Raw genomic sequence first — 18,281 nt, forward strand, 5'->3', positions numbered from 1 at the left:
GAAGGCATACAAAGGGCAACGACATTGACAAGCAGTAGATTAAGTACCATGGCCCAACGGCATTTACAATGAGTAGAAATTGTCATAGGAAGGGAGATAAGATAGAAAGGGCCAACGTGATATTTACAACGCATAGCAGATGGTCTGTTTGAGCGCCTAAATAGAGGAATTGTCATGACAAGGGCTTGACATAGCTCCACAGATGCCAAAGCCGTGTCTTAAAAAGGTGCACAAAATACATCAGATGCATAACCAAAAGTGTGCCGGGCTGGCGATCTTCACACCCGACGGCGAGACCGCTGCTACGATGCAGTAGAGCTGAGAAGCTCTCTTGACCAGCATATCCATCTAGCGGCTAACTTAGCTTGATAAGAAAGCAGAACATAGAAGATACCCTAAGGAAGGAGATGAACCATTAGTCAATCTACGACGACAGGTCATGTACGCCGGATGCACCAGGAACAGAATTCAAGAAGGGATTGTCGTACCATATGTACACGGCGAACCTAGCCTATTGAAGAACTACCGCTTTGCTTTCTTTGGAACGCTGGCGCCCTTGGCCACTGCATTTACCCTGAGTTGCAAGCAGTGTGAAAAACAAGAGGCATCTCAGGAAAGCTAGCACCGGCATATATAACAAGAAGCATAGAATGTAATAAGAAGAAAAGCACAAACATCAAATGTAGTAGATGTAGGCCAGCATAATTTAGTAGCAGGCTAAGTGAGCCCAAAAAACACAGCTGATTCAGTTACATGGTTAATTTAGTTGCATATATGAAGTATGTTATCTACTATGCAACAACAAGTATCGCTTGCACAAGCATCAGAAATGAAACAGGAGCATCACACAATACTAAGCAGAACAGATGTTGCATCCTGAAGCTATAAAGCTGTTTTACTGGGTATTTGGTAAGCTCTAATCTAACAGTGAAAAAAAAGGTTCAATGAAACTCCATCACATGCATCGGTTAAGAAGAAAACAATTTGTAAATCATATAGAATGAAGCTTTGCATTTTTAAAACGACACGACCAAGGAAGAATAACAATCATCAGGATACACCCTGCACTGAACTGGGAAAATGTAATGGACTAAGAGCCTTTACCTCTTGTTTTTAGTCAGCTCAGGAATAACATTCGGTGCATCTTCAGCAGCTGCGGTTTCAGTCTCTTGACCAACTTCTTTAGTTTCCTACTACAAAACATTGGTGTGGATCAAGCATGGTTTGTGCATAAGGGGAAGGTAGTTACATGTGAAAGAGGCACGAACATTTGGCATGGGTACAGCTTCAACTGTATCTCCAGTAGAAGCACTCTTTTCAGCTTTGGCAATAACAAAGGTAGTAGAAGCAGGTAGGTCAGCCCCCTTTAACTTCAGCGGCGGTGATCTTCAAAGGTGTAGTGAAAAGCTTGCACCGAGAATTTTTTGGGCACGGTGATTTGCTGCTTCCCAAGACAAAAAATACATTAGCCGCAGGCAAAGAAAAAGAATTTTGAAACTTCATGATAGCATAAAGGAAGGGTTGATACCTAGGCGTTTTAGGCATAGTGGCCTGCCCTTTGCTTTTGAACGCAGAGATAGGAGTGTTCATCTGGAAAAGAAACAATATAAGAGCCAATCGATGGAAAGAGTTTGAAAGGGGGAATGACCAGTAGATATACCTCATCTAGAGGGAGTGCAGTAAGTGTAGCCGATCCTGTAGGGAAAGACTCGAGAATGGGCAACGCTGCACCAGAGTTCTCAGCAGAAGACGACGTTCCAGATGCGCCTGATGCACCACCAAATCCCAAGGGTGGAAGTTCAGGCTTAAAGGTTTGATCGATCCTGCTAACTTGGAAGAACAGCTGAGTGCTTGTAGGCTGGAAGCTCTTGGTGGAGATAGAAACAACAAGCACATACTTCTGAGCAACAATGCGGGAAATTTCAGTAGGCATTGCCACATCGCCACCTCCTATCTGGGCAAGATCATGCACACTTGTAAAACCTGGGTATTTGCGTTCAATTAGAGGCAGGACTGGCTTGCCAACAACACTCCTTGCAGCTTTATCAAACCACATGAATTCTGCTTCAGCTCCACCATCACTTCCAAAGGTGCACACGCAGTATCTACATACCACAAACCAAATGGACTAAGAAGCAAGCGAATATACAGATGGAACAAAGCCTCATGCGGGAAATGCACTCACGAGGGATCTGCATTAACGGAAGGGCAAGTGGGGTCCGAGCAACGGAAATGCCTTCCAAAAACATAGGTTGTTTTATGACATTCCCGGCATGACAGGAACCACCAGCAATTGTCATAGCCCAGCCTTGTAATAATAACCTTCACCAATAACTGTTTCTTCTACATTTGATCAGCAACACAATTACAATGAGAAGGAAGGCAAGTTGAAAACAGGGATAGAACAAAAGAATTTTTTGCTCCCATGGATGTAAAAGCAAACAAGCAATTGTACTGGGCCTTTTATAATCAAGCAGGGGTTCTAAAAACTGAGGCGGTTTCTTAAAGGGATCAACAAATACTTTTCCAGCCTTACAAGAATTGTTGTATATAACACGCCTTTTTGTGATAGCAGACTGTGACTTTACCCTCTCACGCCACCAAAAGCTAGCCCCGCAGTGGTTGCATCGGTAGTCGGGAGCTCCGTAGTATGACCTCTTTGGGTAGAAATCTATAGGAGTTTTAAGAGCGATAAGAACGCAGAACATTGGGAAGGGGAAAACAACATGGTTAATAATAACAAAGAGATACCTTTAAGGATCTCGACTTCGTCAGGAGAAAAACCAACCCAACCAGGTTCCAGAGGAGATGCTAGGGTATGCTCTGCGAGAGCTAGAACAAGAAGGCACCAACATGACATAGAGAACGCAAGGAAGCAGCACTACAATCGATCAAGGAGAACATGAACTAACCATTCTTGTTGTGGGAGCAGAGCCTGTCCAACAAGAACCTGCACATTTTACGGTTGTGGGAAGTCTCAGCAGAAGAAAGAGATACGAAACACAAAACATGCTAAGGGAGAAAGCCCTATTTATCAACGGATGCCAAGAGTTGGCATAACTAAAAAGGTGTAAAGAACATACGTTTCCTCTTTCAAACAACAAGGGGAACGGCAGGCGTGGCCGACACAGGAGGCAAAAGAGCTGCAGCACGAGCAGCACAGCGCGGGAGAACAGCACGGTGCACAACAGGAGAATGGGCTGAAGGAACAGCCGGTCTGGCAGGAACAGCTGCCCGGGCAGGAATAACACGGCGCGGAGGCATACCGCAACCAGAGAAACTAAAAGCACGAAAAGATACACGCCATGGTACTACAAGAAACAAGCAAACAAGCGGAAACTAAGCTCTAAAATTGCTTCGGTGCAGGTTAAAGGATAATCAAATAAGAATAGCACAATTTTCCAAGGGTATCAACACAGTCATTGAAAGACACATCATATAAGGTAACAAGAATAAACAACATAAGAAGAAAAGAGCATGAAACTGAATTCATTCATTACACACAAATAAATAGAATCCTGGAACAACAGAAGTACCCTGTATAAAAGCTAAATAGAGTACAAAGACGCCAAAAGGCTTGAGTACAGCAATGCCAGGTTAGGCGGTGGCTGTGAGCGAGTACAAAAGGCACTAATGGGTGTGGCTACAGAGGCCGAGCGCGCGCAAGCAAGGGCCCTCTCTAAGTAAGCCGCATAACGAACAGCCGACGCGAAGACAGCGACAACAGCATTCCCTGAATTCCTATAGCAAACCACACACTCATAGCTGTAATCCTTAACTATAAAACCATACATCCCTTGCAAAAACCTAATTGCCTGCAAAGCAGCCTGCTCGTATGCATCTACACAACCTTCCCACCCAGAGGCCCAGGGGAAAAAATTGCAGCATCGCCAGGACACCATCCCCAGGAATGTCAATCTCTACCCCAGCAAGGACATGGCCATCCCCGTCAACCTCATGCATATAGCAAGGGGCAGGCAGTGCACGGTGCGCTGCTACGGCTTCCAGGATTGGAACAACAAAGGACAGCACAACACACATTCTGGACATGCGAAGCAAGGATGCAATAATAAGCATGAAAGAACACATGGAATCAAGAAGTAAAATAATTAATCAACAATAAGCAATGGTAAACAAAGCCACAAAATGACACAACGCACGGAACACACACAGTTAGAAGCGGGCAAATGACAAAATTTGAGATGAGCATAAGGACAACAAGCGAAGAAGGAAGATGGTACCTCCGCACGCCAAAGTAGAGCAGCCGATGTGCCAAATGAGATGAACCACAACAGAACCTTTGCAGAGCTGGAGCCAGGAGATCAATTATCCGAATAATAAAGACCTGTAACACACGAGAAAGCCAAAAAACGTAAGCAAGCATATAGTCACATACCCTCCTTACAGAGGCATGCTAAAGCCTAAACTAAAAGAAACCAACGGAAAGGATAAAGAAAAGAAAGATGGCAATCGCAGCAGGAGAAGACAAGCAACAATTTAATGCGAAGTAACCTGGTGCAGAAGCATTTAAGCAAACCGAGAACACTCAAAAACAACCTCAAACAGCAGTTAAGTATTGCAGACAAGAGCATGCAGACCATATCCATGCAAACGCAGCTAGACCGACGTAAACCAACCGAGGCACGATGAACCAAACCAGACAAGATACAACCTTTATAAGAAAAAGCACAAGAAACAAAAAAAAACATGCGACGGTAGTAACCTGAACAAAGGCAAGGACGAACACTCAACCCAGCCAAACCTAAGATCGAACCAAACCACCCATGTAAGCAGTACGCAACAGATCTGATGCAACCAGCAGCCAGGAAAAACGAACGCAGCGCAAGAAACAACCCATAATGAAAGGAACCTAGGCAGACATTTCATCGAACAGCTGATAAGCAAAGCAAGAGGTGTTGGATAATCCAAACAATCTCTAGTAGTATACGTGTTGGATGTCTAGTAGTAGTCCGAGTAGAGGATGAAGCTCACCCTGAGAAGGACGGACGAACAGGTGAAGAGGCGCACGGCAAACCAGCCGCAGCGAGGAAAGAAGAAGGGATTAATACGCAATGCAAGCAACCGAAGCCATAGCCATAAAATCAGCGAATCAGCGGCGCTCACCCTAACCGAACGCGGAGGCAGGCACGCGAGGAGCCATGAGCAAAGAAGTGACAAGCACGGCGACGGCAACCAACGATGGCGGCGGAGGACGAACAACGACGCCCAGGCGAGACCGAGCGGAGTGGAGTGAATCGAGAGGGAGGCACTGACAGAGGGGAGGATGAGGATGAAAGAAAAGCGCCTCCTCGGTCATCAACAGGACAGGGGCGCTGTAACTCCTAGAGTGACCCAGATAAAGGAGAGCACGAGACCGACAAATGGGCCCAGCCGCACGAAGGGCCACATGCAGCAGAACAACTGGAGAAGTCCCGCGTATGAACAAGAAAAGGGCGGAGCACCCTATTACCCAGCGAGTACAGGCGTGCTGGCACAGCGGCAACCAATGGGAGCAGCGCGCGGCTATGAAGAGACAGAGATGTGGGACCACATCGGCTGAAGCAGAATGGTCACAGGTGGGTCAAACGCACCTCGGTAAAAAAAATGCCACGGCGGCCTGCAGCCCACGATCGCCTCTGGCTGCCTCTGGCCAACCCACGATCACCGCTCCGCAAGCACGCACCCACGCTCTCACCGCAGGATGGACCCGCGCGCAAAGGCTGGCCCAGCTGTCATCCTCTGCGACCGAAGCACAGAACGTAGAAAAAGAACTAACACCGGGATGTTTGACAGCGAGGTAAAACGCTCAAAGCAAGTATTAAGCGAGATAGAATGGCCAGACCAGATGCTCAAAGCAAGTATTAAGCGAGATAGAATGGCCAGACCAGATTCTCTTATCTCGCTGCTAGCTGTTTTTTCGGACCACATCGGCTGAAGCAGAATGGTCACAGGTGGGTCAAACGCACCTCGATAAAAAAATGCCACGGCGGCCTGCAGCCCACGATCGCCTCTGGCTGCCTCTGGCCAACCCACGATCACCGCTTCGCAAGCACGCACCCACGCTCTCACCGCAGGATGGGCCCGCGCGCAAAGGCTGGCCCAGCTGTCATCCTCTGCGACCGAAGCACAGAACGTACAAAAGAACTAACGCCGGGACGTTTGACAGCGAGGTAAAACGCTCAAAGCAAGTACTAAGCGAGATAGAATGGCCGGACCAGATTCTCTTATCTAGCTGCTAGCTGTTTTTTCCTCTCGCACGACACTATTCATAGCGTATACGTGGAGCCGGTGGTTGCGCCTAGCACCCCAGCATCCTTTATAAGGTAAATTGGGGAAAAAGCATCACCGAGGCAACCAATACTTATTATATCAATTGAATTATAAGAAAAATAGGGGACATCCTGAATATGATAATGCACTGAACATCCAATTTACACGGAGGAAAAAACTGTATTTTTTGTCTCGTCTGACATAATAAAAAGCTGGTGCATGTGAAATATATGATAACAGTAATGCTAACACTAAAAATGTCAGTGTCTGTGTTGTACTCCCTCCGTCCCGAAAAACATGTCGCAAGTGGATATTTGCAATTTAGTCCTCCATGTTTTCCCGACCGAACCCGAGGTCCCTCTTCTTCCTCGCTCTCGCTCTCACTCCCTCCCGGCCGAACCCGACGACGGGTGCCGCCTTGCCGCCCCCCGCCGCCCCTCTCCGCCACCGCTCCTCCCGCCCCACGCCGCCCCCGCTGGCACCACCCCTCCCGCCTCACGCCCCACGCCGCATCGTTCCCCGCTTCGTTCCCCAACGTGAAGCACGCGTTTTTTTTTGTCGATCCTCCCGCCGCTCCTGTCCGACGGCCATGTGTTTACCTCGCCAGGGCACGGCAGTGGGGCGCCCTCCTTTCTCGCATTCCTGGCGCGGCGGCTGCTCGGCGGATTGCAAAGAGGCAGGTGGAGGAGCTCACCAAGTAGCCCGCCGGAGTCAGAGGTCTCCTTTTTCCCCTTCTCCTCCCTTCGATCTACTGCGCCCATGCAATTTCTTCTTTTATCTTCTTCGATTGTTCGGGCCATGTCCACCCAATTTCTTCTTCATCATCCTAGATTTCTACAGGGCGTTCGAGGATAGGGACAAGCCGGCGGCGCGAGCTCTGCCTCCGGGGAGAGGCCGAGGGGCGATGCATCTTTGGCCTTGAGACAAGAACCGAGACCAAATTAGGTGCATCAAAAACTTCAGGTAACAATGGTGAGAATAACTCTGAAATTGACTTGCCGAGTTCCTGCTCAGTGTAACAGGGATATGATTCTGAAAAATATATGCCTGAATTTACCTTCTTGGTGAGAGAATCGCGTGGAACAATGTCAAGTTCGATGACCTTTCTTCCTGACAGAAGCTGCAGCACAACCACGCCAAAGCTGTAGATATCACTTGCGCGCAAGTAAGCTTGGAGTGTGTTAATGTACTCAGGATCCATGTAACCAATGGTTCCCCCCACATCTGTGAAGACCTTGGTCTCCTCCATTTGCAGCGTTTTTGCTAGCCCAAAATCAGACAGCTTAGGCTCCATGTCCTCTGTCAGCAAGATGTTGGTAAGCTGTAAAAATGAATTCAGCACACAAAAGATAAGATGGCTTCGCAAATTTTGCGTGCGCATGCTAATGTCGAGGGATCAAAAATATAAGGATATTGTCACCATAATGTCTCTATGTACAATGCATCCATCGGAGTGTGTGTGAAGAAACCTCAGGACAGATGCACAGTCCCTGAGGATCTTCACCCTTGTTGGCCATGAGAGCAGAGAGTCACTTCCTGCCAATCAATAGCATGCAAAACTTACAGTAATTCAACCTTGTAGCTCGCGAGCTTGAATTAACATGATGGATGGATCCTTCTTACTGAGTAGATCGATTTTCGGCGGCTTCGCTCAAGGCCGACGATTGGGCGCGTGTGGTGGCAGTTCGAGGAGTGGCGACATCTTCTGGTGGATTGTTGTGTGTGCTCTGGTCTGAAAGTTTGTGCTTGGAAGGAGTGGCAACATCTTCAGGTGGAAGGAGTGGCAGTTCAAGGACATCTTCAGCAGTGGTCTGAATTGATTCAGGTGATTCCTGAATTGCTGCATTTTAAACTGCACTAAACAACTGCATTTTCAACTGCTGAATTAGACTGAATGTTCCTCCTGTATAATGTCACAACTAAACATTTGCACTTCTAGAATTAGTGTGCACTTATAGAACTAGTCTGCACTTATAAAATGGCACAATAGTGTACAGGAGTAATCTGTCATGTGACAGTAGTCATGATTAATCATCTTGAGCTTTTTCCATTTAATTTTTGAATCGCAGCATCATTTAAATTTGTTTTTAAACTTGTTTCATGCATCCATGGCCGCACCATAGCAGCGAGTACTGCTTGTTGAGATACTACTGCTCCTGTCAATAGCATACTGAATACTCCTGTCAATAAACTGAATGGCACAGTACTGTACATGAGTATTTAGACAGTTCAGTGTTGACGTATAAACTGAATGTTTAGACAGAGTTCTTATTCATGTGCTCCTGTCAATAGAATCAAAACTGATTTATTACCTTTCCAAGTTTGTTTCTGAACAGTAGTGACCTGGAGTAGTGTAGTGGTCCTGTAGTGACCAAATTTTCAAATACTCTCTCTAAATTGGTGAAAATACCCCTTATACTTCATGCTCAAGATGTTTTTTGCAGAAAATGCTGCCATACTCAAGTTTTTTTGCTGAAAATACTCCATGTTCAAGTTGAATGCATCCAAAAATTTTGTGTTGTCAGCGAGGGACTGAAGAAAATGTGTTCTCAAATTTATTTACTGTAGATCCAGTAGAACAAATTGTGTTGGCAAATTTCAAATTGTGTCTCAGACAATGGCCTGGAGTACTCATCATGGAGTAGTTCTGGTAGATTTCTTGGACTTAAGATTTCAAGATCATGGAGTAGTTCTGGCATGGAGTAGTTATGGCAGATTGATGTATTAATATAGGAGTACTCTGTTTAGAACATGGAGCAAATTCAGTAGACATTTTTAACTGAATGCATCTTTAACTGAATTTGCTAAGTTAAGTGTCATACACAGGAATTCTGCACGCCATCCAAATTGATTTACTAAATATTGGATGTTCAGCACTGTAAGTCAATTTTCTTCCTTTGATAAACTTTACTCCATTCTTTGTATCTAATCTATCCACGCTATGGCTGCATATTTATTTACTGTACCAAACATGTCCACTGAAAATCTGTTTTTGCTATGCCAATCATTTCAGTAAATTAGAATATACAGTAGTATTTCTTGCAAATTGTTTTGTGACTATTCTTGAGATGGTCTTTCTTACTTTAGCTGATCCATCCCATGTGATATGCTAGATTTTAGCATCTGTATTGATGAACCTTTGATGAAACTAAAGAAAAACTGGAAGTGTCCTTGATAGCATGAAATGGACCTCTTAACTAAATAGAAGCGATTTCTTGTCATCCACAGTCCTTTTTTATTTGTTCCATGCTGATAGCTTTGCTGATTTAACATTAATAAGAAAACCATATTGATTTTAAATTTTACATGCAGCTCCTGAGGTGAATAATGTATTGAAAGAGATGTCATCATCAGAGGATGAGCAAGTTGAACACGGCACTGTAGAACATGAATTGTTTTCCATGCCATCTGATGCCATGGAGCATGGAACAAAATTGTTTTCCATGCCATCTGATGCCATGGAGCATGGAACAAATAGCAGCAGCAGCACATAGCAGCAGATCAATCTACAGGCAACTGCACCTTCTTCAGAGTGCAAATAGCAGCAGCAGCAACACGGCGCAGTCACTTGGACCAGCAGCAGCAGCAACACGGCATGTTCACTTGGATCAGCAGCAGCAGCACAGGCAGAGGAGCAGCAGCATCAACACGGGCAGAGGAGCAGCAGCAGCACGGGCTAGCTCCACCGGCGGCAGGGGAGAAGCAGAGGAGAAACAGAGCAGCAGCAGGCACGCGGCCAGATGAGAAGGAGCAGCACGGCAGCCGGTGGGAGCTCGACGAGGACTTGCGGGAGATAGAGGAGGACGCGCGCAAGCTCTTGTCCACCGGATCGTGGAGGCCGGTTCCGGCGATGCCCGTAGGAGATCACGGCGGGAGGGATCGCGGCGGCACACGGGAGGCAGCTCAAGGTGAGAGGAGGACTCGCGGTAGCTCGAGGAAGATGAGAGGGAGCTCCTGCTCCGCCGGATCGTGGTGGGAAATTCCGGCGACGTCCGCAGGTAATCCGGCGAGTGGGGATCGCTGCGGCACAGGTTCGGGCGGCGGTGGCGGAGCAGGTACTTGGCACGGCGGCGGCGGCGAAGGTACGTGGTGACGGAGGCGGAGCACTTCCTGATGGGCGCCAAATCACGCAGCTTGGCGGCGCCGGCCCCTAGCGACGCACGGGCGACGGCGGAGGAAGAAGACGGGGGTGGAGGGACTTGTTTGCGACGGTTTGGAAACTACGAGTTTTTTTTGCAAAATCACCAATGAACTACGGGCACGACATGTTTTTCGGGACGGAGGGAGTACTAACCTGGCAATCTATCACGACAAAATCAAGTTCATAGACTGCATCATTATCTGAGTTTCTGACTCCCAGATACTTGCAAACCACATCATAATTTCGCACTTATAAGATTGCCTAGAATATAGCTCATATTGATGCACCCCAACCTACAACATCAGCAACATTCATTAGAGGATACAATGAAAATTAAGAATAAAAATACTGTTGATATTAAGGGAAAACATGGCAGACCAGCAAATCTTGTGCCAGTAAAAAATTTGAGCTAATAGAAGATGATGAACAAACAAATATAGTCAAGCTACTTTCTTCACCATGAGATCCCATGTATTGAAGTAACTACTAAATATGTCATTTTCAGTTTAGTAGCCTAAATGTACCCTCACTCATGGTGCAATGCCATGATGCATAGAAGATTTTTTACGAAAAAATTGCAACCTATATTAACATATGGGAAGATTGTTTCATGTATAGGGGAGATCTAGTGGCTTACCAACCAACCGGACAATGAGAGCAAGATGTACCATACAACTCACGGCTTCAGCTGTTGTACCCCGTGTGCTTGTCAATCAGCAAGTGCACACAACCTAAGTGCCAGCAGGTAACGCCCTGTTCACAAACCTGAGCAAGAATTGTGAGTTTGCTCTTACGAAAAATTAATGACCTGTGAACCAGGTGCTTGATCGCTTACCAGATCCTGTCGGTATATCTGGTGCCAGCGCCATCCGCCGGCATGGACCTCACGTACCCACAGAGTGCCAGCGTTCAACGCGTCCGCCCTCCTCGTGCAGTTGCCTGGGTGTGTCTACTCGTGTTCAGGCTGTCGCAAAAGCGCAACTGAAGATCGTTGGCGCCGACTGTCTCCTCCAGAACCGCTTGTACCAGGGCTGACCCCATGGAGGCAGGAGGCTTACCGCGCAGGCTAGGACACAAAGAGGCTGGCGGTGGCAAAGCCCACAAGAGGCCATCGATGATCTCGAGCAGCTCCCCACTGGAAGCGATAGGAAGGCCCGATAGGACGCGCATCTTCCAGACCATGCATACGCCGCCATCCTGTGCAAGAGCAAGCAGCCAATTCACAGGTCAGGCCCAATATTCAGCACACAAACTTATGTAAAATACAAAGAAATTTACCAAGGTCAGGCCCTCTTTATACTCCGTATACCACAAGAATGGTATTTCACAAACAGAGCTAGTAATTCGTGGCAGACAAATTTCTAGAAAGAAAAGGGATTGCATTCACAAAACAAAAGGATAGAAAAATTGGTAGATTATTCTTCATGAAGAAGAGTAGAGCCTGACAACCAGAGACATTTGATCAAATAATGACAAATACATGGGAATAGTAAACATGTCAGCAGAAGATGTTTTTGGCTGATACGAACATCAGATTATGTAACAAAAGAAGATATATCATCGGAAGTGAATTGAGAAGAAAGGCCATCTGAGTTTAAGAAAATTACCATGGGTTAATCAATATTTTCAATGCGTCCCATAGGAGAACACGTACATGTATAAAATGATATAACATCATCTTTTCATCATCACCAACGAAAATCTCATGCTGAACATAAATTGTTGGAAGTCCACAGCATTATTGCAAAACAAATTCAGGGTTAAAATTCAGTTGTTAGATTGGTTCATGGTTGAAGAAAAGTTGCAGCCCTGTACTACCACATATGGTCGCTTATAATGAAGGAAGCACAGTTGTGGAACTGCACAAAAAGAACAATTCTTCTACATGATTCAGTTATTGATTTTAGCCAGATTGGATCATCATGCCAATGGCAGCTATAAATCACATGGGTTTGTATAGGAAGAAGAGGTTACCATAGTCAGGATGGGGTTGCAGCCATCGGCGAAGTCGGGGAGGCTGACAGCGAGGTGAAGATGGCCAAGGCGAGGCGTTAGAATCGGGGGATTGGAAAGACAGCTGAGGCAAGGGAAAGTCGCCAAGGCGAGGTCGGCGAGGGGAGGCAGCGAGGCTAGCTGCTCAGAGAGGGTGCGGTGTTGTTGGGGGTCGGGGGAGGTGGGGAGAGGGAGCGCTGCCGCACTACCGACGTCTAGCTTTGACAGAGGCTCCTCCCACAAGTTCCCGAGGGATCTCCAGGGCCTCCATCCCCAACTGATCTTCGGCAAAAGCGGCGTCCGAGCCAAGGATCGGCGGTGGGCGGCGGCGGCCTGCCCCCACCTTCCGGTGGATGCTCACGGGACGCAGCTTCAGTGACTTCACGAAGCTAAGTCTCACAGTAACTTAGCCCCCTCTATCAGCCATCCATTTCAGATCCGACGGACCAGATTGATCCATATTTTAAATGAATTTTTTTTAAGTGTTCAGAAAATTTTGAAAAAATTCCAATAGATCGTAAATGTTTCGTTTAGTAGTCTGTGAAAATTTCAACCCATTTGAATGTAGAGTTTGCGAATACACATTTTTACTTATTTGAGCTCAAAAAGCTATTTAATCACAAACCATACATCCAAATGGGTTGAAAATTTCCAAGAATACAAAACGAAACATTTATGATTTATTGGATTTTTTTCAATTTTTTTTGAACACTTTAAAATTTTAGTATGGAAAATAGGTCAATTTGGAACGTTGGATCTTTAACGGACGACTGATAATGGGGGCTAAGTTACGGTGAGACTTGGCTTCATAAAGTCATTGAAGCTGCGTCCAGGTGGCAGAGGAGAGGAGCAGGTCAGCCGGGGCAGTGTCCAATTTTCTTGGGGAAGGGGAGGGTCGGACGATATTCCCTTTTTACAAGGAGAGGTAAACCGGTGGCTATCCACGTCCTCTGCTCTCTCCGTGTCGGTAAAAAAAAGAGAGGGATGGATCGATCGACAAAACCCTCAAGCATTTAGAGCATATAAAAAAGCATCACCAATAGAAGATGTAGACATAAAAATAACTAATTTTTTCTTCTCTGAGGCCTAAAAACACATCTCTAAGAGATGATGTAATTGCAAAAAGAAATTACATCTCCACCTTCCAAAAGTATAAATACAATGCCTCGTGTTGCAAATTTACATTTCCAACCGCCCGAGATGTAAACCCAGATGTAAACGGCCAGCCGTGTGCAAACCCCAACTACCCTGAAATTCCCTTCCTCTCCCCCAACCGGGCGCCTACCTCAATCCACCGCTGCGCAGTCGACCCGCCGCGCCCCTCCGCCGAAAAATTCGGCCTCCCCACCCCCGCTGCCGCCCTTTCCATCGGCGCTCCGCCGCATTTCAGCCGGACTCCGCCTGCAAAGCGGCCGCAAATGCCGCTTTTCCGTCGCACCGTCGTCATTGTGTCACCGCCCGATTCGAGCTCCACTGCACTGCCCCGCCTCAGTTCCACCCTTGCTGCCCTATTTGAAGCTCAGTCGCGCCTTCCCGCCGCATTTCTAGCTCAACCGCCGCCTGATTCGACCTCCGCCGCGCTGCCCCGCCTCAGTTCCGCCCCTGCTGCACGATTTTGAAGCTCGGCCGCCCCTTCCTGCCGCACTGAAGCTCGGCCGCCGCCCGATTCAAGCACCGCTGCTGCCCTGCCCGCTCCTCCTCTCGACTCCGCGCTCGGCCGCCGACGTTCGATCCACATCCGCGTCGCCCCACAGTCTCAAAGCTCGGCCGCCGCTGGTCGATCCGCGACCGCGCCTCCGCCATGCCACCAATGCTCGGCCGCCGCCGCTTCGAGTAGTATTTTTACATCTTCAAATATGTATCATCTGTTGGACCACTACTTTTACATTTTCAATATACATCATCTGTTGGAGTTGGCTCTTTTTTTGAGATGTAAAAAACACTTTTTGGAGATGTAATTTTTTACATCTCATGTCTTACATCTTCAAATTTGCATCTTCTATTGAAGATGCTCTTATTATAGATCTGGTATACCCGTCTCGCAAAATTCGATTTATAGGATAGCGCAAAATATTTTTTCATGATTTTACGTATGACTTTTGTTTCACCGGAACGGATCCTGTAAAAAATGATGCTCCCAACAAAATTACATAAACCCCCTAAGCATAATCTGAATTACAATTGGGTCTTTTGATCCCACGCCGGCCGAGCATTTGCTGTCACGCCCTCGCCGCAGGCTCCTCGCCACCGCTGTTGACGCGCACCTGTAGGATCGAAAGTATGTCTAGAGGGGTTGATTAGACTACTTGACCAAATAAAATATAATATTTTCTCAATTTTAGTTGTAGACAGATTTTAGCAATTATAGGAAGTCAAGCAACACCCTACACATGCAATTTTAAGAGTATAGAAGTGGAAAGTGAGACCCTGCACATCTAAGTAAAAGGAGGGGTTTGGAAAAGGCGAACGCAATGGGGACACGATGATTTTTGGCGTGATTCCGATAGGTGGCGCTATCATACGTCCACGTTGATGAAGACTTCAACCCACGAAGGGCAATGACCGCACGAGTCCACGGAGGGCTCCATCCACAAAGGGTCCACGAAGAAGCAACCTTATCTATCCCACCATGGTCATCGTCCACGAAGGACTTGCCTCACTCGGGTAGATCTTCACAAAGTAGGCGATCTCCTTGCCCTTACAAACTTCTTGGTCAACTCCACATCACGTAGGAGGCTCCCAAACAACACCTAACAAATCTAGGAGACATCACTCTCCAAAAGGTAATAGATGGTGTGTAGATGATGAACTCCTTGCTCTTGTGCTTCAAATGATAGTCTCCCCAACACTCAACTCTCTCTCATAGATTTGGCTATGATGGAAGAAGGATTTGAGTGTAAAGCAACTTAGAGAAAGCTAGAAATCAAGATTCACATGATAGGATTGGAATCTCTTGATCTCAACACATGAGCATGTGGTTCTCTCTCTCAGAAAGTGAATGGTGGAAGCGTAGTCACGTTCTAATGGTTCTCTTACTAAGTAAGAGGGGGTGGAGGGGTATATATAGCATCCACATGAAATCCAACCGTTACACACATTTGACCCAACTCGGTGGCACCGATCAGAATTCTCGGTGGCACGGACCTGTGTAAAAAATATGAATGTTGGAGGTCTCGGTGGGACCAAATGGAAACATCTCGGAGCGACCGATGTGCAATGGTAAGGCAAACCTCGCTTCGGTGACACCAATTGCATCATCTCGGTAAGACTGATGTGAAGCAATAAGGCAACATAAGGCTGACAAGCCATCTCGATGGCACCGATTGCAAAACTTGGTAAGACCGAAATAATTGCAACATATGACAGAGTGTTGGCAAGGCACCGAGAGCCATATCGACGGATCCAATTTGTTAGGGTTTGACTTTCGTAGTGTCCAGATGAACTCGGTGGGTCCGGATAGGTAGGATTCGGTGGGACCGAGTTGGCTTGTAAGGTTTTGGACATATTTGGATAGAGAAAGTGGCTGTGGGTTTTGGAGCAATATCACTAAGCACTTGAGCAACCTGATCATCATCAAAATCTCATCCCCTTTTAATAGTATTGGTTTTCCTATGGACTTGATGTGATCTTGTCTCACTTAACCAAAAATGCAGAGTCTTGAGCTTTCGCCAATCCAAGTCCCTAGAATTTTGAGGGGTCCACATTCACTACTCCTTGCAATGCCAATCATTGAACTTCCTGAAATCTTTAACTTGAATGGATATTAGTCCAATGAGGTATATGTTGTTATTAATTACCAAGTCCACTCGGAGATTAGTTGCACTTTCAATCTCCCTTTTTTGGTAATTGACAACAACATATAGATCAAAGCTTTGACAATGATTAAATATGAATGAGATACATCATCGCTTTGAGAAGTATGTGATAAGAAAGAGCTCCCCCTAAATTTGTGCATTATTAAAAATTTGCGTTAGAATGCAAATGCACAATTGATTAGGATCATGGGTCACTCTTCCATGTCACATACAACTTGGTGGAGCGCACAAAAAGATATGATCGGAATAATAAGCACGCATCACCAAAAGCACAAGTGAATGATCATACATAGATAATGATAATGATAAGCAATGTGCATAACATGAAGCACCGTATGATCAAGCACAAAAACAACCAACATAGTATCTCGCAAACACAACGAACAAAGTAGCACAAATCAAATAGTAGCGATAACTCAAGGAAAATCAAACGAGCGAAAGCAAGACTCTCTCTCTCTCTCTCAGCCTAATGATCTCTACAAATTCTCCCCCTTTGGCAACAAGTACCAACAAGCTTGAATAGGTATATAGTTATGCGTCACTCTAGGCATGATCTTCGGCAGTGATACATCTCCAACGTATCTGTAATTTTTGATTGTTCCATGCTATTATAGTATCTATATTGGATGTTTTATATGCATTTACAAATGATTATATATCATTTTTTGGGGATTAACCTATTAACTTAGTGCCTAGTGACAGTTGCTGTTTTTTGCCTGTTTTTCGTTTTTCAGAATATCAGTACTAAACGAAGTCCAAATGCCACAAATTTTTTTGGAGATAGCTATGCAATGGAATTACATCCTACTTGTGGTGCATTTTCGGTGTTTGTTATGCTTAATGCTCGTTTATGAGAATTTTTGTTTCTTGGTTGGTTGCTACTCAATCTATTTGCTAGCCTCCATTTGCACTAAGTGGGAATACGACTTGTGCATCCAAAATCCTTAAACCCAGTTTTGCCATATGAGTCCACCATACCTACCTATATGCGGTATTTCTTTGACGTTATAAGTAAATTTGTATGTACCAACTCTAATTTTTAAAATGAATTTCCTTTTTGTGTGCCCGTACCGCTCATGAAGCGGCAGGGGGTGGCCAATATTTCTCCATGCTAGATCTATTATCTCAAGATGAGTGTTTATTCACTTGTCATTGCACGAGAGTGTGGCGGTAATAGGGATGCCCAATCCCGAAATGAAAAAGAAATTTACTTTATGTTGTCAAATAATAAATGTTGGGGAACGTAGCATGCAATTTCAAAAAAATTCCTCCGCTCACGCAAGATCTATCTAGGAGATGCATAGCAACGAGAGGGGGAGAGTGTGTCCATATACCCTCGTAGACCGAAAACGGAAGCGTTTGACAACGCGGTTGATGTAGTCGAACTTCTTCTCGTTCTGACCGATCAAGCACCGAACGTACGACACCTCCGAGTTCTGCACACGTTCAGCTTGATGACGTCCCTCGAACTCTTGATCCAGCAAAGTGTCGAGGGAGAGTTTTGTCAGCACGATGGCGTGGTGACGGTGATGGTGAAGTGAACCGTGTAGGGCTTCGCCTAAGCACTACAACAATATGACCGGAGGCGTAAACTGTGGAGGGGGCGCCACACACGGCTAACAGATGTTTGTGTGTCTTCTAGGCGCCCCCTCCCCACATATATATAGGTTTGAGGGGGAAGAGGCAGCCAGGGGGGGCGCCCAAGTAGGCCGAATCCTACTTGGGCTCCCACCCTAGTTCGCCCCCCTTCCTTGTTTTGGCACTAGGAAAAGGAAGGAGGAGGTGCCCCCCCTTTCCCTTCTCCCTTGAGAAGGGGAAGGAAAGAGGGGCTAGCCCTCCTCCCTTGCCTTCCCTAGGGCTAGCCGGCCTGGTGGAGGGGTGGACCAGCCCCCTGTGGGCTGGTCTGTCCCTCCCTAGGACCATTAAGCCCATATAGCTTGCCGGGGGTTGCCCGAAACCCCTTCCGGTGCCCCGATGCGTACCCGGTACCCCAAGAACACTTCCGGTGTCCAAATACTATCGTACTATATATGAATCTTTACCTCTCGACCATTTTAAGGCTC

General features: G+C 46.3%; 1 protein-coding gene across 8 annotated transcripts; it reads right to left on the minus strand.

Moving 5' to 3' along the window:
* Nucleotides 1-24: 24 nt before the first annotated feature.
* On the minus strand, nt 25-12,777 carry LOC123052456 (uncharacterized). 8 transcript variants are annotated; one of them, XM_044475651.1, is made up of 18 exons: nt 12,386-12,777; nt 11,247-11,608; nt 11,049-11,176; nt 10,565-10,704; nt 7,894-8,135; nt 7,691-7,806; nt 7,328-7,591; nt 4,242-4,345; nt 2,913-2,950; nt 2,752-2,832; nt 2,589-2,671; nt 2,186-2,343; nt 1,899-2,105; nt 1,661-1,823; nt 1,529-1,590; nt 1,105-1,441; nt 489-574; nt 25-395 (listed from the first exon to the last, which is right to left on the minus strand). In XM_044475651.1, the coding sequence occupies exons 6-16, from the start codon at nt 7,691-7,693 to the stop codon at nt 1,357-1,359; spliced, it is 1,248 nt and encodes a 415-aa protein (XP_044331586.1). In that variant the 5' UTR covers nt 7,694-7,806; nt 7,894-8,135; nt 10,565-10,704; nt 11,049-11,176; nt 11,247-11,608; nt 12,386-12,777; the 3' UTR covers nt 25-395; nt 489-574; nt 1,105-1,356. The 8 variants fall into 8 exon arrangements, with proteins under 8 accessions (XP_044331586.1, XP_044331581.1, XP_044331580.1 ...); XM_044475646.1 differs by having other exon boundaries at nt 1,105-1,190; nt 1,269-1,441; nt 1,661-2,105; XM_044475645.1 differs by having other exon boundaries at nt 1,105-1,193; nt 1,269-1,441; nt 1,661-2,105.
* Between the last annotated feature and the right edge of the window lie 5,504 nt (nt 12,778-18,281).

Source organism: Triticum aestivum, chromosome 2D (genome assembly GCF_018294505.1).
Source record: "Triticum aestivum cultivar Chinese Spring chromosome 2D, IWGSC CS RefSeq v2.1, whole genome shotgun sequence".
Lineage (NCBI taxonomy): Eukaryota > Viridiplantae > Streptophyta > Magnoliopsida > Poales > Poaceae > Triticum > Triticum aestivum.

Bases quoted from the DNA above. Each gene is read 5' to 3' on its own strand.
- LOC123052456 (XM_044475647.1), bottom strand. The intron at 2,106-2,185 runs GTGAGTGCATTT...TGTGGTATGTAG, and splicing joins TCCGTTAATGCAGATCCCTC to ATACTGCGTGTGCACCTTTG. The intron at 1,442-1,528 runs GTATCAACCCTT...CTTGGGAAGCAG, and splicing joins ACTATGCCTAAAACGCCTAG to CAAATCACCGTGCCCAAAAA.